This window comes from Rhipicephalus sanguineus, chromosome 6 (genome assembly GCF_013339695.2).
Source record: "Rhipicephalus sanguineus isolate Rsan-2018 chromosome 6, BIME_Rsan_1.4, whole genome shotgun sequence".
In the NCBI taxonomy this organism is placed as follows: Eukaryota; Metazoa; Arthropoda; class Arachnida; order Ixodida; family Ixodidae; genus Rhipicephalus; species Rhipicephalus sanguineus.
Window position 1 is genome coordinate 153,104,586 of NC_051181.1, and position 22,937 is coordinate 153,127,522.

Sequence of the window (22,937 nt, forward strand, 5' to 3'; positions counted from 1 at the left end):
TTTGGTCCTGTCTAGTAGATAAGTATCTTGTGCGAAAGTTACAGTTTGTCACTGCGAGCAAGCGTACGTCCTCATCAGAAATGATGCGATGTTCCTCTATTTTACGAAAGAAGCTTGCTACAAGTGACAGGCATTCCTGCTTGACTGCCGTATTCTTTCGGGGCGGTTCATAAGATAGTCTCTTGCGATGACTCTTCTAATCGGACGTTTCGCAAGCAATGTAAGACTATATTCGATTCGGTTCTTACATCAAACCGGGCTCCATCTTTGTGGGAGTGATGAACTGCCTGTTCCGTCCCTGTCACGAGATGTGGACGATTTACGGAAGAAGATATTGGCTTGATAGCCTGACAAAGCACGTTCTACGCAGGCGCGGAGTCGCACTGGCTGCCTGGAATTCAGTCACATGCATGATATCACCAGTGTACGTCAGGACTGTCGCAAGAGCGAGACAAGAAAGAAAAGTAGAGGCTGAAAAAGAAATAAAGAACGCATCTATCGTTGCCGGCCCGCTTTAAGCTTACGGCGTGCCATATCTTCAACGTCTGTGAAGCTCGACGTCGAGTGCGTGTTGGCGAGGCAACAACGTGTAGATCGTACGCGTTAATTCTTTCACTGGAAAAACCAGGACCTTGGTCGGAAATTTGCGCAATCTACCTAATTTGTTTGCAGAGAGATAAAAATTATTCTTTGATACTCGGGGCTGCAAAGCACTCGCTACAAGTCCGGGTAGCGTGTCTAATGACAGGAAGCAATATGCAGCCTGATTTATATAGGTTGCCCGGACGCGGAGGTAATTTGACCGCTTGCAGATTGCCATCTCTTTTCGAGATACCGGCTACACTGCGCCCCACCATCTGCAAACCTTTGCCTTGTCAACTTAGATGCTTATAGTGAGAATGCCGCGCTTTATATCGCATTGCTCGTCGAAAGGAAACACATTTTTCTTTGCTTCACTGCTGTTCACTATCTGTTGAATAAGTAAGACTTATATATACAGTGACTGCACCGTTTGTCGTGTCTTAGCACGCGGCTGTTCATTTCCACAAGTTGCGCTGATGAAGAGCAGTCTCCATTATTAAAAGTTGTCGAAACTTACCGCATCTGCGTTGTAAGTGCGCTGCTGTATTACTCTGTGAGCACTTGTGAATATTTACATACGAAGTGACAAAGGTCCATAAGCAGCTCTGTGCAATATGATTCTTTGTAGTGAGCACCTCAGCAAGTCGACACCCGACTTAGCAGTGAAAAAAAAAATACAGATTGAACGAGGAGCCAATCCCAAGACACATTTGCTCTAGCATCATTTGGCATGTCTTCGATCACTGTTGTGAGTTTTTGTTTGATACACAGTGTTAACTTAATGTTTCGTCGAAAAAGCTCACGTTACGCTGCAGTTATGGGATAATCGTTCTTATTTACAGGCATAATTTCTGAAAAAGCGTATCTCTTGAAAGAGCTGCGCTCGTGCGAGCACTCCAGAAGCTGAAACAGATGCAACGCCTCATCTAAATTTAATGTGTGAATGCGAAGGTAACAAACTTTTGCCGGAGAAGCCAGAGGCTGTTAGAAGAAACGCTAATAAAAAATGTTTCGTTCACTACGTTCTTTTATTGCCTTTCCTGCTTGGTCTTCGGACTGCAGCGTGTACTAAATAAAATAAAAAAGAGAGCGCTCATTTACTGACGTGTTCATGCTGGCAGCGGCTAAAGTTAATCGTGCACACTATATAACCTACACGGCGCTGGCTCTATGCGACTGACCTTGTCCATATTCATTCCCGCTGGCATTTCGAAGAACATTTGTCAGATGGTGGTGTCGGCCGGGGCTCGGTATTTAAAAAGCGGCTGATACCCCATTTCGGCCGGCGGTTTCCATACAGGGCGGGGTGCAACGGGAAGGACATTGAGAATTCAGGGAAAAGCTGCCGCTGCGCATGGATATTCATGACTCGCTCCGGTGATATCGAGAGCGCAGTAACTTTACTCTGACACAGAAATTCTCCGCTTCCGTAGTGTAAGACGCGGGTAGAACGCTCAGTATTCCGTGCAGCTTAAAACAGGTAAAAGTAAAATAACGTGATGGAAGAAAGAGAGAAAGAAAGAGAAAGAAAGGAAGAAAGAAATAGAAAAAAGAAAGAGAGAAAGAAAGAGAGAAAGAGAGAGTGAACGAAAGAAAGAAAGAAAGAAAGACAGAAAGAAGAAAGAAGAAAGAAAGAAAGAAAGAAAGAAAGAAAGAAAGAAAGAAAACAACGTTAAAAAACCCCTGAACAACCTCTCAAAAAAGGAACGAGCGCTTTATTCTCTCCTGGTGTATTCCCACCTTTTCGGCGCAAGATGTGACGCTACCAGTCTGTTAACGTGACGTCATGAGGAAATAAGATTTCGGGTGGTCCGTATGCGAGGGATATATCAGTTGGGAATTATCTCCTAGCCTGCTGTGCCATGCAGTCGCACGACCGTGTTCTGCCTTGTCTCGCATGACTATCGCGCGCGATCAACTGATTGCACTTCGTTTTGTGCGTTTTCGGCTGCGCAAGTGAAGATAACGGGGTGTAGTAGAAACGTGCGAAACTATGATAGGCTCAGCTCTTAGTGCTGACATTGTCCGCGTGTTTTATGTAGAAGTAAGTGGCGACGATGACATAGCGCCTGTAGGAAGGGTAGCGAAGGCGAGAAAGAAACCACTCTCTCGTCTTTGAACTCGGAGTGGCTTAGGGGCTCTTAGCTTTTCCAGTCTGCCACTTCAATTATCTCAACTTCAAATCTCCGAATTCGGCGCAACACATGACAACAAAACGAAGTACAAAGCTTGAATGTACTTACAGTAACACGCGAGCGCTTGGCCATCAATATACCTGTGGCATTGCCTCGTGATAACCACCTGCACTATCGGCGATGTTGGCGCGCATGCGCAGTCCCAGCCACAACGAAATGCAAAGGGCAGTGAGCGCACCGTCCTCAATAGCCCAGGTCGCTAAGGACAAGACGGTGCTGCTGGTATCGACGGCCACGCGTTCGTTCGTTCGTGTTAACATATCTGAACGCTGTATTCGCAATAAAAAAAAAGACACATTAGTTCCTGTAAGCAGGGCCGCACTAGGTAAGACGGGTGTCGCGTGCCGGTCGATGAAAGCGTCGCGCGAAAAGATCTACAGCCTACGTAATGGCATACATATCTTTCTTTTTTTGTGTGTATGTCTTATTACCGATCTCAGGCACTATATCGATACCGCGGTGCGTATAACTCGTTCGTCGAAGGCTGACCAGGAAGCAAGGCTGCAGTCCGATCATCGTTCGTGAGCGCAAGCGGCGCGTTTGCCCTTGACGAGGTACGCTCGCTTTAACAAATCAATGCATGCGGGCAGCGGCTAAGCGAATCGAGCAGCTGTGAAGTGAGCGCAGCGCGCCATGCATGCTAATCTACCTGTACGGTCGTGCAAGTGACCACTGCCAGCGGGATAGGCAATAATTCCTGAATCGATACAGTGTCGCTGTCACGTAATATACCATGAGTATCTATGTCGCGGCGTTCATCGGCTCGACAGTTATTTTACGAGCTTAGCAAGTTTGTTTGGTTACTAAATCGCATGTTTTAAGTGATAAGAACACGACGAAGAAGAAGAAGATGATGAAGACGATGATGGCGGATATGAAGAAGGGTTTATGAACGTAGGAACGACGCATCCATTGGGGATGTAAAGGGAAGAACAGAGATGCAAGCAGCGCAACACATAGCTTATAACAGATGCATACATATTGAGAACTTGATGATGTGTTATACGTGGAAACACATTTCGAACGAACGAATCGACGCTGAACGGCTAGTTATTTTGGAGAGTAGTAGTAGAGCATTATACGGTATAATACATATTTAGTCAAAATGACAGCGTCAGCACGAGGTCGCAGGTTGCGATTCCTGCAGCACATTGTGGCCTCATTAACGATGGTGGCAGAATGCAAAATCACTCGCGTGCATTCACCTTAGATGGTGAAAGTTAATCCACAGTCTTCAGTTGTGGCGTGCCCGTGTGTTGCTTCCATAACGATCAGACGCGTACGAGGACTGCGACAACGTACAACGCCTCAGATTTTGAAATTCTGGTTTTATAGCAACTAGGGAACTATATTTCGCGCACTAGCCTGCGTGATTTGAACTTCAGTTCGTGGTCGCATTATTCGACCGCACATTTAGTTGGAGGCGAATTTGCTACATTTGCTCAAACGGTCCTGTGATATGAAGGACGAGCTTGATTGAAAATGCAAACCTTGTCGATGTATCGTCGAAGAAGATAAGGCGCGCAGACTAGGCGCAAGAGAAGTGAACCAGACAAAACAAACGCCAGGCCATTAGATCTGTGTGTGGCGGAGGCTTCTCCCGAGACGTTGCGTTACACCGCATCTGCTGTTAGCAGGAGCGCTCGCTGTAATCTTGCAGCTTCGCTGATACACGAGCAATGCGAGAAGTAAAACCCAGAACGTCATTCCCACTACGCATACCTGTGGGCGCGGACGTTCTGTTTCGGCTGCATTATTAACGAGATCGGGGCATAGGCGACACTCGAGCAATACACATGTCCCAGTGGCGCGCAACAGTTCCCGAGAGGGAATACCCAGCTCACACCTCTTCTCTTCTCAGAAGCTCCACACGACAGCTGCTAAGAATACCACATTAAGAATCAGTTATCGTGTATAGAAAAAACTACCTATAAACATAGTGGCTGTAAGATGAAACTAATGTTCTTCGTTAGTGGCACATCGTGCTGCCCGCAAGATCAAGAAACTTCATGAAACGAGAAAAAAAAAATACTCAGGAAACCACGCGAACCTCCCTCCGCATTGCACGCTTCGCAGAACTGATTTGCCATTATCAGTGTTTCCTGTGCACTCCAGGTTTACGATTAATTGGCCGTCGCGCTGCCATAATGCTAGCCTGCTGGTTATCTCGGATAAATCAGCTACACCGGAAAGCCGTTGGTCTACTTGGGTTCGAATCCCCGACCAGGAGATATTTTTCGTAGACCCACGAAGCTTTCTTATACTTAAAAACCCGCATGAATTTCCTTGAAGCTTCGTACACTACCAAACGGCTGGATGACAAATTTCCCGTTTCTCTTCGTTTGTGGAGTGCGAAACAATGTCTGCCTGTCTCATGCCAGGCACTTTGTTCTAGGTGGGATGCTATATGTAGTAGTGAGATAGCAGCTGCCTGCAGAATTGGTTATGCACCGATTGCGTTGGATTTGCGTAAATATTTTTACATAGACACCTTCGTGGGGGCATGCCGAGGTGACTCAGTTTTATGACGTCACTGCATGCATTCTAAGCAACACGAGGTTGCGGGTGGGGGTTACCGGCTGCGGTGGCTGCGTTTAGATGAGGGATATTAAAAACGCTCATGTATACTTCGATTTCTCCTCCGTACGGCGACTCCTGTGTCGCTCGGGGACATTACGTTAAACACCCGAGAAGACTGACATGTCAACTTGTGCTCTTCTGTGCGCGCCCTTATGTCTGCTCCACGTCGAAGTTGAACAGACCGAATTTTATTCAAACTGGGGCGAGCACTACTCTCTCACCGTGTGGGTTTTGCCAGTCCACAATAATGTGTTTAGTTAGTCTTATAGTTAGGCAAGGAAGGAAGAACAACAGGAGAGCGGGGAAAAGCAGGGAGGTTAACCAGTACAGAAATAGCTAGTAGAAACTGTCTAAAAAACGTTCATGGGACAAAATTCAGGACTCTCAATTTCGATCGAAACATGCATCTTGATATGGGAGGCACGTGTATTTTGGCATCAGGGCACACCGGGGAACTTGGGAAACTTGATCACATGATGTTGGAGTGCATCCGCCTTTTTCTTTCGAAGGCGAATAGGCGTCATGTGCTACGAAAGCGAGTAATGCAGCAAGGTCGCACACGTTCTTCGCTCGAATATACCACGCCGTGCTAATCCCCTCCAGCCCGCTGCCCTATACTGCGGTTGATTATATGTTTAACCGCTTTCCTCATTTTTTTGTCTGCTATTGCTCGCTCGCGCTAAGTAACCGCGTGCTCGAGTGGTTTCTTACGTGACTGTTGCGTCAGTGCATACGCGTTCCTGTCGGAATCGTCCTTTCCATTACGTTTCTGCCCGTGAAGCTGGTGACAAAATAACAGCCCTTGGGAGGCAGCGAGCGATGCGAGCCACTACGTAGTTGTAATCATCGGGGGGATCCAAGTCGTTCCGCTTCCTCGAACACGCCGGGTCCATCGCGCACGCGTTGGGCCAATCCCTCGGCCGCGCTGCGGAACGCTTTCTCGGAGGAGGAAGAACAGAAGGGTTTAAACGCATTGTGTTCGTCTAATGGCCTCTGGCGTACGGCACGCGTCGGTGAAGCCGCTGGGTGTTGTACACACATCCACGTACATTCTTGCGTGCATGTATACCGCGACGTAACCGCCGCAGCGCTTCTCCTTTACTTTTGCAACAGGTAGGAGAAAGCAATTTGCAATGTAGGATGCGGCGGATGTCAGCTATTGACTGCGTTTTGCGAAGCAAAGCACTTGGCGTTCCAAGACTACGCTGATGCGTTGATGCGCTGTGACGCTGATGTGTGAGCGAATCAGAAAATGAGCTTACAAAGAAATGATGACGCGCAGGTTATTTAGCCGCGGTGCTATGCGAAATAAATAATTCCCTTAAACAAATCAGGATGTGCATTTGGGACGAAACAATATATACATTGAACAGATTAAATTGATCAGGCCACGTGGATCAAATAAATACAACGGACACAGCAAAAGAAGCAGTGCATCGTTTCTTTGTTCTGTCAGTGGCAGTTATTTTTGCGCTAAGTTATATATTCCGTAGTACAAGACCAACTATCCTAACGATTCTCTCAAATACTTTTGTTCAACACATGGTCATCAATGAAACGAAATAAGATACTGCGTTGCTCACTATCGTGTTGCGACAGCTCGTTTGTGTTAAAAAAATTTAAGTCCATTTTCTACGCCGGTTGGCTGCCCGGATCAGATCGTGCTCGATGTGGGGCGATGCTCTAAATTTCCGCACATGCGGTAGATAACCGAGACAGTGAAGTGCGCCAAGTGCAGTAGTACACCAAGATTACGAAAGACAGCGAGCCCGACGCTGTAATCTGCATATTTTCCTGCGATGCAAGCACAAGTGGACCTACTCCAAATTTTATCGGCTCTCGCCGATTACTCTTGTCACGCCCCTCCCCTGTATATGCGATTGAAAACGCGCATCGCCTTTCTTCGCTCATAGCGTTGTTACTTAAGCTGTTCATAAACCTCGTTGGCGCTTTACAGATCATACCCTTGTTTTAAGGCATGCTAGTGAGCATGCCTTCCAATTGCCTAGTATTTACTTCATAGCGAGAAACCATTCGCCAGCTTGTACCTAGAGTGTTTCTCTCTCTGACCTTTTTTTTTTTTTGTTCTTTTCCGCAGTTTGAGATATTCCATTCGTGATAAATAATTGCGATCATCTTTCTAGTGTCTGTTGCTGATAAGATAAAATAAGAAGGGACTACGATACGAGCAGCCTTGCAGCTATTATTATATAAGTGACAGTAGGTGGGGTTTTCAGATTGGTAGGATATACCAATATTGCTTCTGACTTACTCCCTCTCTCCGACATCATTTTGACACCTTGTACGCGCGCTATTTTTTTATAATTTTTTTAAAGCATTCGTGGCACACATATATATATGGAGATCACCTTCCGAGAGCGTTAAATCAGCTGCAGCGGCAACACCGCGGCGCTTTCCACCCGACCCTATACAGATAATTTCATATATGTTGCGCTCTTTAAATAATAAGCGAACGTGCCAATAAGACGCTCTATATGCTGGCTGCGCGCGAAACTGCGATCAAGCGCAGGTATAAATGCCATTTGGCGAACGAGATTGCACCCCGAAGGCAGAGTCACGCGAAGAGTTGGCAGCTGCGGAGGGGGTGTGATTTTCACCTCCAGCTGCGCTCTCGTATACGTTGCCGGCCAATATCTCCAGTCGGGTGCACCTCGGCGCTTTCCCTCGTATCTATCCAGACCTTGCTCTTTCACGCTCCATGGAGGCCCATATGTTGGCTAGCCGTTCAATGTCCACTATGGCGCGCACTGTGCGTTCATATGCGAAAGTGTGCTCGTAATAAAACAAGATGCACGACTGAACGTTGATCGAATCCTTTTTCGTTTTCTTTCAGTTTTTCATATCTCGATGGCTAGATAGTTTGTGGCGCTTTATATACTGTATATATGTTTTTATTTCCCCCTGAATGTTGTTAACGAAGTGCTTGAGGCCCGTGTGCTGTGTGATGTCAGTGCACGTTAAAGAACACCAGATGGTCGAAATTTCCGGAGCACTTCACTAAGGTGTATCTCATAATCATATCGCGCTTTTGGCATGTAAAACGCCAGATATTACTGAATGCTGTGAACGAAATCTGTTGACATCAGAGCGTGAAGAAAAGGTGTTTCTCGGTCTTGCGACAGTTGCTGTGCGTATGACTGTTATAACGTTGAAAAGTAATCCCTGAAACTATGGGTCTTTTGTTGAAAAAAATATCTACAAAAGTAATTCAAACGTTGCATTTTCTTCGAAATTCTGTTTTGATTGACAAATAATAAGCGATAACTAGGTAACCTGTGAGCCAGGATAACCAACAGGCGCGTACCTATGAGCTATTTGCTCCAATGCACCGTCGAAGCCTGGCGCTCGACGGAAAAGTAAGCGCAATCTATTCGCACTTTCCGCATGCGGTGTTGCTCGGCAGTCGGGTCTACGGGCCGCTTGGCTAAATAATTTCCTTAAGCGCCATATTTAATGCTCCGGCATGAGTACTTATCGTACGCGTGCGGTTGTGCAACTAGCTCCTCCGATGCCCAGCACGTGATGGTTACGGCTGGCAAATGATCCTGTCCTTAACGTATTGCGGCTGTTTGTGCTGCTATGACCCGCAGCGTGGGCACTGCTAACAACATGTTAACCTTTTTATGAATCTGAATATTGAGCCTAAAATTTAACGGGGACCTCTAATTGAGTGACCAGGTACACTACTTATGGGCACTAAGTGGTGTACCAAGTATATGCATGGTGAGGTGTACCAAGTTACCAAACCACGCAGAAAAACTTACGGCAGTCTCCGCTGATTGCCCGATTCGTGGTATACAGGAAAATAGTTGCACTCTGTCCAGTGCAGGCGCAAGGATATGCGCAATACGGATCATTTAGAAAGTTGGCGCAGCGTGGATTAACGACCAAGGGCTTATGAGTGACATCTTAACTGAGACAACATTAGTTAGACCTAACAGACAAGAAATCCAAGTATACAGGGGAAGTTATTTATTACTACAAATAACTTCCCCTATACTTTCTTTGGCTTTCTTGTATGTTAGTTCTAATTAATGTTGTGTCTAGCAAAGCAAAAACGAGCCCTTAAAGATCCCCCTTCTTTCGTTCAAGCTTAGCTGAGATTAATACGAGGAAGTGCTTGGCCAGAGAGTAACAGAATGGGCCAAAGAAATGAAAACGTAGCCAAGGACGGTGGATTATAATATTTGTAAGTGTTCTTCAACTGACTCAGAAAAACGTTATTTAAGATATCTGGGGGAGACAATAGTTTTGCACTGGACTTGGGTGTGATGATGGTGCGCATGCTAACGCAAAGCCACAGTGCACCTGCAAAAACGCAAGAAATTGAAACAATCCTCTCGTGTAGAAACGTAAGAAATACAATCTTATTGGCAAAACGCGTCTTTACATTCAAGTATTCCCGCCACCCGCCGCGATGGTACAGTGGTTATGGTGCTCGACTGGTTACCCGAAGGTCGCGGGATCGCATCCCGGCCGCATTCCGATGGAAGCGAAAAGCTAGAGGTCCGCGTACTTAGATTTATGTGCACGCTAAAGAACCTTAGTTAGTGGAAATTTCCGGAGCTCTCCACTACGGCGTCCCCTAAAATCATATCGTGTTTATAGGACGTAAAACCCCGAAGAATTATTAAGGAGAAAAAAAAAAGGTATTGCCGTCAACTTATCGATGTTACATCGAACACGCAGCTAATTGCGCAAGGTGTGCTCGCATGTAAGCTTGAACCGATATGGTGTACGTGCGATTGTCCTGAGGTTATACACCTTCCTGCCGCAAAGGCGGCGATTACTATTACGTGAGTTCATCGCTTATCGTCGACATTTTTGTTTTGTTCTGCCATCATAAAACACACACTCTTTATCGCCTCCGTTGCTCCCACTCGAGACTGGTGTGCGATAACGTGCAGTGCTCTACGCAAGCTGCGCGCAGGGGCGCAGTCTCCGCCTTGAACCAACCCGTGGCACGTATCTATGCATCTGGACTTGGGGTGCGTTGCGCTTTGCATCTGTTTCCGCTATAATATGTTTCTTAACACGCGTGAAGGAAAGTAAGATTGGATGCTTCAATCATCAAGCTCACGTCACGGCAGGTGTGTGGTTCCGCCGTAAGGCACTTCAGAGCGCAGTGCATTGTATTGCCGCGGCTGATCTGCGTTTGCTTTCTTTCTCAGGCTCAGTAGTCGTTTCGTCAGGTTCTGCGTGGACAACGAAGTTTTTGCCGTTCATCTACACGATCTCATTCTGATATGATATGACCTACGCTGTCGCTTATAACATCACTGATTCTAATCTTATGTGAATTTCTGCGCCTGCGCAACCGCGACGTCATGCATGGGGCTGGAAAAGCTGGTTCATCGTCGACAAGTCAGGACAAGTCCTCTGGGGCCGCTGTCGTGTCTTAAACGATCCTGTTTCTGTGAGCATAAATACCGACAAGTAGCCTCGCTCTTTGAGTGGATCTGTAACATGTAAGAGCGGCACCTCTGTCCACTTCATGGTTCTGCAGTCTTCAACTAGGAAGTATAGTTTCTTGCACTTGAACCATGGCTCTATACAGAATGAATTTCAACGTATGATCTCGTTAGTTTGAATGAGCTACCGCAATTCTTCGAGGTGCAAAAACGACTAGAGCGAACATGGCCAGCGGGGACGAAGCGGAAACGAGGCCCATGAGGACACACGTCCGGGACTTCCAGTGCGGTCTCGGTTCTTGGCGTCCCAAGTGGTTGCAGACGTTCGCGTCAGCGAGGTGTCTTTTCTTCTTCCTCAATGTGCTGGCGATGTGTCAGTCGGCCTACAAGGCCTACACCATGGGAGCCCTGTCGACGTTGGAGCGCCGCTTCAGCCTGTCCACCAAGTCTATCGCTGTCATCCTCGTAGCCGAAAGCATCAGCCCCATATTCCTGGACATTCCGCTGGGTTACGTCGCCAGCTGGATCAGCCGACCGAAGCTCCTCTCCCTGGGCATGATGGTGGTCGGGTGCAGTTCCTTGGCCGTGGCCCTGCCCTACGTCATCTTCGGGCCCGCGACCCATTTGCTCGCTGACGAAGGTGAGCGCAGACAGCCGATGGACTTTGCGAGCCTCGAGTTCTGCGGAGGTGGTGGTGGTGGTATGGCTGTGAAGATGAGTCCCGACTGCACGACGCAGGCAACGGAGAGTTACTTACCGTTCATCATCCTTTTCGTGGCATCCTTCTTGAACGGCTTCGGTCAGAGCGTCCTCCATGTCGCCGGGAGCAGCTACATTGACGACAGCGTCAAGAAAAAGAGTTCACCGTTGTACTTCGGTAAGTCCTCCGCCTGCAGGTTTTGGGTCGTTCGCTTTTGTGTGTAGGCTGTGTCGAAGGCAATTCGTGAGAGAAACCCATGCTTGAGTGGTGCTTTTACAGCACATGTTCATGCATGGGTAACGTGTTGTTAGTGAGCATTGCGGTCTCAACTGTTAACTGATCTGAGCTATCTCCTCGTCGCCAGCGTACGTTGCGGTTGTGGGTGCAGTTCACGAATTGAACCGCTGGTCTCTTAGTTACTTGATTGAAGCGCATATTTCAAGGCACAGACCCTCGATAAAACGCTTGTTATATGGGCGAACGCTCGGAACAACTACAGGTATAAATAGCGTGCCATCAGACAAACGAGAACGTGCAATCCAGGGTTAAGCAGAAAATGAGGGGGGGGGGGGAGACGGGGTGGACAACCGATACATGAAGTGTGATTGCCGGTACCACGTGCCGCAACACCGTAGACAATGTATTTTAGCAGTCACGCAGCAAACAATATGTCATTGGAGCTGACTTGTTCTGTGCCATTCTACACGAATAGGGATGGTCGATTAAATTTTTTAATCGATTAATCGTTAATCGTTAATCGATTTAGACTTGAATCGATTAATTGCTTTCGGTGGAATGTTTTAATCGATTAATCGATTAATCGTCATTTTTCATGGGTGCTTTACAACCGATATCTCTTCGTTTGAGAGGCATCGTTCGTGTTTGATATGGACCCAAATCTTTTTATCAGACGTGCTAACGATTGAAAATTCCCACTTTCGAAAGTGTCAACGACGGGCCGTTGCGTCCAGTGTGCGAAAGTTCCTACTTTCGCACACTGGACACAAGGGGCCCGTCGTGTATAGTTGATGTCGCGGATTCAAGCATCTGTGGCCATCATCCCTGGACTATTTGGCAGCACGTCGTATTTTCCCGAAGCATGCCTACTCGAGCTCATCGAAACCGGAGGCGTGTTCGGGGACCACACTGGTTGGAAAGTCGCAGCTGAAACATGCAGCGTGGCGGAGGGTGAAGAAATCCCGAGAAAGGTAACAGAGAGACGAGGAGGAAGAGGAATTAAATAAGACGCTCGCTCTCGTAAGCACGGCATCTTTTCTCGGTTTGTCGGTTAGATAATGTGGAAGCCCTACATAATACTATAATTGCGGACTGACGCGATCTCTTCCTTGAGGTCACCCATGCAGAAGGAAGGAAGGAACACAAAATGGAGAAGGCAGAGAGATTAACCAGACAGCAGTCCGGTTGGCTACCCTACGCCGGGGGAAAGCGAAGGGGAGTGGAAAGATGGGGGAGACAAAGAGAGAGGGGGGGGGCGAGAAGAAAAATAAAAGGAAATGATCAATAGATGCGTTGACACATATGTGGCGGTGGCACTGTACAGCAGTCATAGGCGATCATAAAGGCCCGTAGTCCTAAAGGGCCCCTCACCAAGTTTGACAATTTTGAGCTGACGAGCGCAATGCATACACTGGGCGTTCACGATTACCGTCTGCCAAAATTTGCAACGCTACGTGCCGCGTAAATGGGTCACATTTCAAGCTGAACGCTGCTTGCCCTTCTTCTCGCGGCCGCGCGCCCAGAGAATGAGGGGATGACGTACATGGTGGATTGGCCCTACGTAGATGGTAGTGCTGTGACGTCTCTCCTCTACGCAGACGACTGTGCTCTGACGTCGCCAACAGTAGCACGTGACAACGCGATAATTATTTGGCACGACGTGTAGTTTGTGTAATTCGTTGCTTGAATCGATGAATAAAACTTGAGAGCAATAATAAAACACACAAACGGAATGTGTGCGTTTTCTTGTTTTCATTTTTACTGCGAATCGCAGCGAAATTCGAGACTAATCTACCTCTGTTTCGCACGCGTTCGTGTTCTTGCGCTTTGCGCATCGTGAAGACGCCACCCTTTACAACGAAACTAATTTTCTACCGCGTTCAAGTGCTCATTAGGCTCATTTATCCTCCCGCGTCTAACTAGATGTTCACGCAGCACGCCGCTATATATTATAGTCTCGCGGCCATACAAATGTCGCAGCTTTCGTGCTCAGTAATAGGTGAAAGCCAAGTGATCGCGAGGGCACATTCGGCATAACTTGCAGAAATGAAGCGCAAAGAACGCCACCACAACACCGCTCGCGTCTCGGGGGTTCGGGCTGGTTCGGGCACGTCATGCGCTCGTGACATGATGTGATCCTCCTGCTCGCGTGCCGAAGAGGGCAGGGAAGGATTTGGCTTGCGAAGGCTACACGGAGTGAGCGGCAAGGGTTTGCAGCTCGCCTCCTCCCATCATGGTTTCGCGCCACTACAAATTATTGTTTTTCTCAGCTTCTAACGGACCGAGTTGAAAAATTCTTGTGGCATAATGCTCTTTATTGGGCTCGCAACAACTTCCAATGTCTAACTAAAATTCGTTATATCACCTGGTGAGGGGCCCTTTAAGCATAAAAGTGCTTCAACTGCCTTGTGGGCCGCCGAGTGATGGGGACAGTGCTCCAGCAGCATCTGCACGGAGAGCGGCCGATCATCCTATCGTCGCATCGCATCAAAAAGAGTTCGTCTTTCAGCGGCAAATCGAGGGCAGCGGCATAGCAGATGATCGATGTCTTCCTCAGTACTGCAGACCTCGCATGCCGCACTGTCGGTCACTCCAATTAATGTTGTGTATGCCTTCGTGAAGGCAACTCCTAACCAAAGCCGACAAAGAAGCGAAGCTTCACGTCGACGAAGTCCGGGTGGAGGTCGGAATTCCAGCGTAGGGTTTATTTGGTGGAGTCTTGTACGTCTTACACTTGAGATGTTCCACTCCGCCAAACAGAGACAGCTTCGTCACCCATGCAGAGATTACACAGAAACATACTGGCCTCAAACAGACCATTGGTACAGGCAACTGCGGTAAATAGAGTGACATGAGTTTCTGCCTCCCGGCTAGGATAAACAGCAGCTGCACCAGTATACTCCGCAGGTTTCATCCGATCGTTACCTTAACACGCCGCCCCTCGCACCTTTTCAATCGTGCGTACAGCCTGAACTGTGAGCGTTATCTCATGTTTGAGACATTACAACATAAATTGCGCGACTGTCCTTCTTTCTTGTCACAGGAGAAGACGGGTGCCTCTAGCTGAAAGCGGTATTTCTCCCTAAATATGCGACTATACGGTATTACTAAATGCTACAAGCTCACTTCAATAGTAATGCACTGGATGCTAGACGTTCGGTAAACCGACTCGTAAAGTTGCGGATTACATAAAGGGTCCATAAGACCCTTTTCACAATTCGCGAGTGCGCATTCCTGCGCTACATTTTCTCTCAACTAATGGCAGCAGCTTTCGTGCTTCAAGTGCTGGCTTCGAGAAGTGCTTGCCACATTTATTACACCTTGCAGTCTTCGTTTTCTCATCTTCAGCGAACAACGATCACACTGCGCTCTTCTTCCGATCGCCCGGCATTATGACACCGCAAAGGCAGCAAAGGTAGCAGTGTAACCACCAATGTGTATTAATTACACAATATAACACGCAAGCAACGCAAGCCCCGCGTATACTCAGGCGACGCTCAAATAGCTTAAGGGAGAGGAGGTGAAGGCAGTAGCAGCAGTAGACTGTGAGCCGGAGAGGCAAGTTCCTCTCTGCCTCGATGGGGTGGAGCCGCCACCTGCCGGGGCTTGAAGCATTGGGGAGTACTTGGAGTTGGACGCCGTACGCGACGAAGATCAGGGCGAGTTCATATCTTTCTCTATGGGGTATGGCCGCCGCCAGCTCGGGGCTTGTTCTGCTAGCGCAGAAATATGCGCTGTAGTGAAAGCAGTGAAAGAGAGACTATGTGCATGGCATCTGCGTCTCAGGATAGCGCTCCTCGCAGTCATGCGCTCCGGCCAAGGGGCGAGGTTGGGGGCGGAAGTGGGGGATTACTAATTGATTAATCGAATAGTTTTAATCGATTAATTCGATTAATCGAAAGGCGGAAATAGATGACGATTAATCGATTAATTGTAGACCTTTAATCGATTAATCGATTAATCGTTCATCGATTTTGCCATCCCTATACACGAAGTGTTACGCAAGACCGGAGGCTGCTGTCCCAATGCCTTTGATTAGCACCATCCAAACATTGTCTTGTCATACAGAGTAAACGTCGTTATCAAACATCGGCAACAATCTACATGTAGCCTGTTCGGATTGAAGGTGTTTTTGTTTCATGGAGAGCTGTACTGGTAACGCTACACGATTTCGTTCCCGCTGAAATACATCGTTGACGATATTGAAGAGTTCATGATTATGAAACGACGCAACGAAATTACACGTGCTTGTCTTCGTGTCTTCATCGTCAGTGTTGCGTGTCATTTAGTTGCGCCGTTTCATAACCATGAACCCTTGCCGACTCGCCCAAACATCAGTGATATTGGATGAGCCCTATGTCTACATTCCCTCAGTATCCATACAAACTATACATATAACATTAGATGCTACACTTTGAACTCTTGCGTGTTGTTGCCTCAGGACAAGACCGGTTTTTAGTCTTGTTTGATCTGCTTATTATTCTTCAACGCTGTTGGAACGCTTTTCTTCAAGACCACTAGCATCACAAGAGTTAGAGGCTTAATTGTCAACTTGACGATAATAAAAAAAAATTGCGCTGCAGGCTTCGGCCGGACTCCATGACGTAACTACGTCATACTACGATGTTGCGCAGAAGAGGCTTACCATGTTAGAGTTGGCGTGCATGCATAAGTGCTACGAGTTATAGCACGTTGCCGAGACGATGTCAATCGCAGTTAAATGTACATAACATTAGATCAAAGCTTCGGCGGTTACGCGAAGAGTACTCACAATTAGAAGTTGGCCATGACAATAGGCTGGCGCTCTTGTTGTCCACCTTTCAAGGTGTGCTATATCCGAGTCACTTGGTTCCAAAGGTATAGATAAAGAAATATCGACGGAGCATGTGGCTCTCGAACGTTATCGGCGCTTGTGTGTTTTGTCGTAGGAAAAACAAAGGGGAAAGAACGGCTTTTGTTACGCCTCTCGTTCCTGTTGAGCTATAATATATCAGCGGCCAGTGTTCTCCGGCTCAGTCAACTGACCGACAGGAAAAGTTTAGCGACTGTTGCTCGGGTGGAAGGTAAACGGGAATGCCTTTATCGAGTGTAAGCGGTCAGTGTGTATATTGGTAAGAACAGAAAGCCACACGGAAACGGATGGCCGCAACGCATGACACGGTTGTAGCGAAGCAATTGTACTGCTAGCCGTTCTTGCCATATGCATGCGCAGGCTTCTCCGTTTGGGGTGGGGGGTGGGGGGTGATATCTCACTGCAGCGCCCCCTCCACCCTTTGGTCGAGTCCGAACGAGAACGAGCTTCGGAATGGATGCAAAAACTAAAATGTAGTGATGACATGTTTTTCATAACGGTCTGCCTTTGGTCCCCGGCTTCCGAGGGGTAAAACTTGGTATATATAATAGTAATATGTGGGGTTTAACGTCCCAAAACTGCGATATGGTTATGAGGGACGCCGTAGTGGAGGGCTCCGGAAATTTCGACCACCTGGGGTTCTTTATAACGTGCGCTTAAATCTAAGCACATGGGCCTGAGGCATTTCCGCCTCCATCGAAAATGCGGCCGCCGTCGGCCAGGATTCGATCGACTGTGAGCTATGGTCGACGATGGTTAACGGAAAAATGCATTTAATAATTTTTTTTTACCCATCTGCATGAAACTGAACTCAGTTCATGTTTGCGTACCTTCGTGTTTGCATGCAAGGACGATTAGCGAAAACCTTATCGGCTATTCCTGTATATACTGCGCCATGGTCTGTGCAAGAATCCGTCCAGAATAATACATATGCCAGCTGCAAGCGTGCGATAGAGTGCAATTCGTTAAATCTGGCTTAACAATTTAGCAGATGTTGATGTGTTTATACAAAGGCTTTTGCGTTGGTATGGTCACTTACATGCACAAAACCTTAACCTCAGAGAAGTAGCTGCGTATTTACTTTCTCTGCATGGTGTCTTTATCGCACTCACGGTCCGCCGCGGTGGTATGTGGTTACGTTGCTCGGCTGCTGACCGGAATGTTGCGGGTTCGATCCCGGCCGCGGCAGCCGCGTTTCGATGGAGGCGAAATGCTAGAGGCCCGTGTATACTGTGCGTTGTCAATGCACGTTAAAGAACACCAGATGTTCTAAATTTCCGGAGCCCTCCACTAAGGCACGCCTTATTATCATATCGTGGTATTGGCACGTAAAATCCCCCAAATCATTATTATTATTCGCGTTCGTCTTTCAGCAAGACGATATGTAGGTTAGCGAGAAATGAAAGTACGTAACCAAACAAATCGAGGTAGCTCTATTCCTTCATTGCCTCATGCCACCTACAGCTTGCATAGCCATCATCTTCTATTTCTTCGCACTTTCATTGCGAAATGTGATTTTATTGCTTACCTAACGGCTTCGTAAATCAGAAAAAGAAAGTAAAATACCTGCATAGGGTGAGACCCGCTTTCATTCTGCTCGATCAGTTCCCTCTAACATCCATCGCCTACGTGATGGGACAGGCAAGGATATCAAGCGTATGTCTCTTTGCATCGAGTGCATACATATGCTGCTACACCAGAAGAAAGTACTTTCATTCCGGTAACGCTGATCGTTTGTGCGTGAACGCACTATATTATAGATGTTGCGAAAGCAACATCGCAAAGTATATGCTTGCTTACCATGGCTGTAAGCGCTAACAGGAAACGCTGGGACCAGGAAACGCTATTGAAGTTTATGTATAGGAAGCCTAGTTTTTCGTCCGCTGCTGTGGTACAGTGCTTACAAGGCTCAGCTGCTGACCGAAAGGTCGTGGATTCGATCCCAGCTGCGGCGGTCGCATTTCGATGGAGGCGAAATGCTAGAGGCCCATGCTCGATGTGCGATGTCAGTGCACGGTAAAGAAGTCTCTGTCTTTTAGCGCTGCATATCAAGAATGCATTTGTACCAACTAGCCCAACTTTATATCCTGTTGCACGTTAAAGAACACCAGATGGTCTAAATTTCCGGAGCCCTCCGCTAGGGCATGCCTCATAATCATGTCGTGATTTTGGCACGTCAAACTCCAAGATATTATGTGAGGAAGCTTAGTTTTCTGATAGAACTTCTTTCATTGCTCATTTGGGTATAACCGCGTTGTACTCTTTGCAGAAAGAACGATCATGTGGAACCAGACAAACATACTCGCAAGCTTCAATTGTTCGCAGACGCACGTCAGTAACGTGCAGAAGAAAAGGTGAACAAAAAAAGGAAAACAAATCACAATATGGAAGACAAAAGGAAAGTGAAACGTATTTAACTTACGGTAGAATAGCGCAAATACCACGACGGGAGAAGATGGGAGACGAGAGAATACATCTTCTCTCGTCGTGGTATTTGCGCTATTCTACCGTAAGAATGAACCAACTCGCCCAACAAGTCACTTTACTGTATTTAACTTCGCAACGACAAGAATGCCTTAATTTACCAATCGTCAATCAAAAGTAAACATTATGCGGCGCTGCATAAAACAGCTTTGAATCAAACATGCTTAAAGACTTCCATTTTGATCTTTCGTTCTATAATTAGCTCTTTTTCATAATTTCTTGTGTATATATTTGAAGAGCGTCGGCAAACTAATGCACAGTAGAAAGTTTGCCCACATGCGTGTCCCATTTCACGTTGTTGTCCTTTGTGTAATAAATAGAGCGCAGAAGACAACAAACGGTTTCAGCGTTACTCATTCAATAGTAATATGCAAAAAGTAGGCGTTGTTACTAAAACACGCATAATATTTCGTATACTGAAGTAATTTGGATGAGAAAAGAAGAGGTTACGTATAGGGTGTCAAAGAAAGAAGGGACATAATTGCTGCCAAAGCAGTCGCTCGTGTAACACTGTGACCGCACCCTGTTCAGGACATAATGAACATTGCTTTATTTTCTTTCGTTGTTATTGCAGGGGCAAGCTTCTCTCTCAGATCCATTGGACCTGCACTGGGTTTCCTTGGCGCTAGTGTGAGCCTGTCTCTCTATGAGGACCCCTTCCGTAAGTTTTTACACGTGCACTTCGTTGGTATACTTTCCCGCACGCCATGCTTTCATTTCAGAGTGCTGTGGCGGGATTTAATTTAGAAACACAACCTACGCCAGTGTAATATAACGATTTCATTTCAGCGCTCTTCTTTCTCACGCTTCGTCATTGGTCAGAACCTTGCTCCACCCACGTCATCAACTTAATCAAGCGGCCGCGGATAGTTCATGATAAGGGAGAAATAAAATCGAACCGAAGGAGTTCATACATTATAACGATGCTGTTACATTCACTGAGAAGCACTGTACTTTTGCGCTGGAAGTTAAGCAGTGAGGGCGTCTCTTTGATATATTTTAACACCCATTGCTTCAGCACATCTTGCTTAATTCTGCATGTATAGTATAGGCTTATTGTAACATGCTACGTCACATTTGCATTCTTCTCCATCCATCAATGCTGTGAGCACCGTCCCGGTAAAACTGTGCATGAAATTCTGAGCAATTAGGAGCTGTCAATCAGGTGGCAAGTCACGGTAGCCTGCGGCATCACATACTGCGGCACCCGCCACGGTGGTCTAGTGGTAATGGTGCTCGACTGCTGACCCGAAGGTCGCGGGATCCAATTCCGGCCACGGCGGCCACATTTTCGATGGAGGTGAAAATGCTTGAGGCTCGTGTACTTAGATTTAGGTGCAGTTTAAAGAAAGCCTGGTGGTCGAAATTTCCGGAGCCCTCCACTATGTAGTCCCTCATAATCATATCGTGGTTTTGGGACGTTAAACCCCAAGAATTATTATTATCACATACTGCGACGCCACCGCCAGCCATTCGACGATAATGAAGCCGTTCTGACACACGAATAGCTTCGTGAATTTGTTCGCGCTGCTCGGCTGAGCTCACATGTCGAGACTTCCGACTGACTTAAAGAACCACGTGACTCATATGGCCGTGAGGTCTGCTTCGGGCGTTTGGGTAAGTCAACTGCGCATGATATACGCTGCACTCGCCTTTACAGTTCCATCAGGCAATGGTGGAGCGCTCCGTATGGATGTGTAAAAGCTAAACAGCCGTTCGGTCTAGGATCATACAAGAATTAAACATCGCCCCCAACCGACGTTTGAAGACAATGAAATGTGTTGTGTTGGTATTATGTTTCCTTTAGATGCTAAGACTGCCAGAAAGGCCACTTTTACTCGTACAATCTTCACTCTGTGGCTTTATTGTTCTACATACGTATTAAACTTTTGCCTATCACAATCGTCTACTTTTCCGAAGCTCTTCGCGACCTTGATGCGGCAGGCTGTGCCGTCGTGGACGTCATCACTTAAGCCTCCCGCACTAAGCGTAAGGCTGAGTCGATATAGGTGCTCATCAACAGTCTATCAGCATTATGATTTTTTGCGTCACTGATACTTGATGTGTATGCTGCCTCACAATGGCCGAGAGACGAGAAGTGATGTGAATAAGGCATTGTCCCGAACTGTTGACAACGAGCTGTATCCTGCAATGCAATCCCCTTACATATTGCCCTTTGGTGTCAAACATAAAAGACAAAGGAAGACCAACAAGCGTTAGTCTTACCGTTATCATTTTTCTCTTTCTATCTTGAATATTTGTTCACTTCACCTAGACGCAGACGTCTCTGAAGCATGTGACTTGACGACAGGAGATGAGTTGGCATGCTGTTTTTTTTTTTTTTGTGATGCTATTGCTGCACTTGTGATGAAACAAGGGGGTGTGCTGGAGCGGACGTTTCGACAAGCGAACTTGTCTTCTTCAAGGCTGCAACAGTTGCAGCCTTGAAGAAGAGAAGTCCGCTTGTCGAAACGTCGGCTACAGGAGACCCCCCTGTTTACGAATTTTTCATCGCAAGCTTCTACCTTCCCCTGACTCTTGCCTTTTTCATTGCTGCACTTGTATTACCCATAGGGTTTCATGCTGGTCCATTAGAGGGGAAATCTGGCGGTGATATCTATGGGAGCTGCAGCACATGACGCTTCAGCCAGCATGGGAATGATGGGTAGTGGATGGATTTGCCTAAGCTTCGTTATTTCGGCTCCGTGTGGCTTCGTGTGGCCTGGAGCTACCTTGTCGCATGGCGAAGTAGCAAATGTTCAGCAGTCCCATTTCACCGCCTCGACCGTTTAGGCTCACCAATTCAAATCAGCTCACGTGGTTCACAACGAGCCGCTCTTGTATCCGAAACAAAAGCCAAACCATAGCAATAAGCAAATCCACAAGTGCTTTCGAAGCTGCAAACACGAAGACTAAGCACATTCGTTATTCCCATGGTGGCTGAACGATCGTAGCGCCACAGTTCCCTCTAGTGAATATTGTTCGAAACTCTATGGCATGAACCTAGTGAAGCGCATGTACACCGGCGCTTTTTCATACCATTACGGGAAGTGCAACTGCTGAAATTGCAAACGAGGTCATTCCAATGTGCACATTATACTCATCCGTCATGGCGCGTGGATCGGACATGCCTTTCATGCAACAGTTTAGTGATAATTGTTGGGGTTTGACGTCCCAAAACCAGAGGGGCGCTGTAGTGGAGGGCTCCGGAAATTTTGACCTTCTGGTGTTCGTTAACGTGCACCTAAATTTAAGTACACGGGGATGCAACAGTTTCCTGCATCAAGTTCTACTGAATATCATTATCAGCCGCAGATCAAATTTATTGCAAAGTTTGTTTTAAATTCTGCTTTCGTTTCGACTTTCCGGCAATGCCTTTCGAAAATTTTTAACCCTGGCGAATCGAGTTGAAACACCGGCGAATGCTCGGTAAATCAGCCAATGAGAGCTTGTGTTTCCGACACATGAGGCCGCGCAATTTACGCCGTCACGTTCAAGTAGGTGCAGCTTAACTTATCACCGAGTGTAGTGCTGCTGCCGCCACTCTGATCGGGCTGTCTGCGTGCGAGAAGCGCATCGACGGTGGGCACGCATTGGTCAAGATTAGATTGTAGACCCGGAAGCGGCAAAAGATGGCCAGGGTCGTATCTATACTCTTCTATCACGAGAGCATGCGTTTTTTGAAAGAAAGCTTTGCTGTGCAGCTTTATTAAGGCGAAAGCGCCTCATCAAACGCGAAAATTGACCGTCGGCGGCATCGGCGTGAACACGAGTGACGCAAAAAATCGTCATCATGTGATGGCGCACCATATGACGTCATCATGGCGTCCGAGCTGAGCCAGCGGAGCTGAGACAAGCAGCATCAGTGTTTATCA

The 22,937-nt window shown here is 47.1% G+C and overlaps 1 protein-coding gene across 1 annotated transcript in view; it reads left to right on the forward strand.

Annotated features, from left to right (window-relative positions):
- The first annotated feature begins 11,014 nt into the window (after positions 1–11,014).
- The window catches only part of LOC119396816 (solute carrier organic anion transporter family member 74D), a 41,658-nt gene continuing 29,735 nt past the window's right edge, over positions 11,015–22,937 (forward strand). Inside the window, exons 1-2 of the mRNA XM_037664151.2 lie at positions 11,015–11,666; positions 19,637–19,723. Of these exons, the coding sequence (XP_037520079.1) occupies positions 11,015–11,666; positions 19,637–19,723 (739 nt within the window). The remainder of the gene's footprint in view (positions 11,667–19,636; positions 19,724–22,937) is intronic.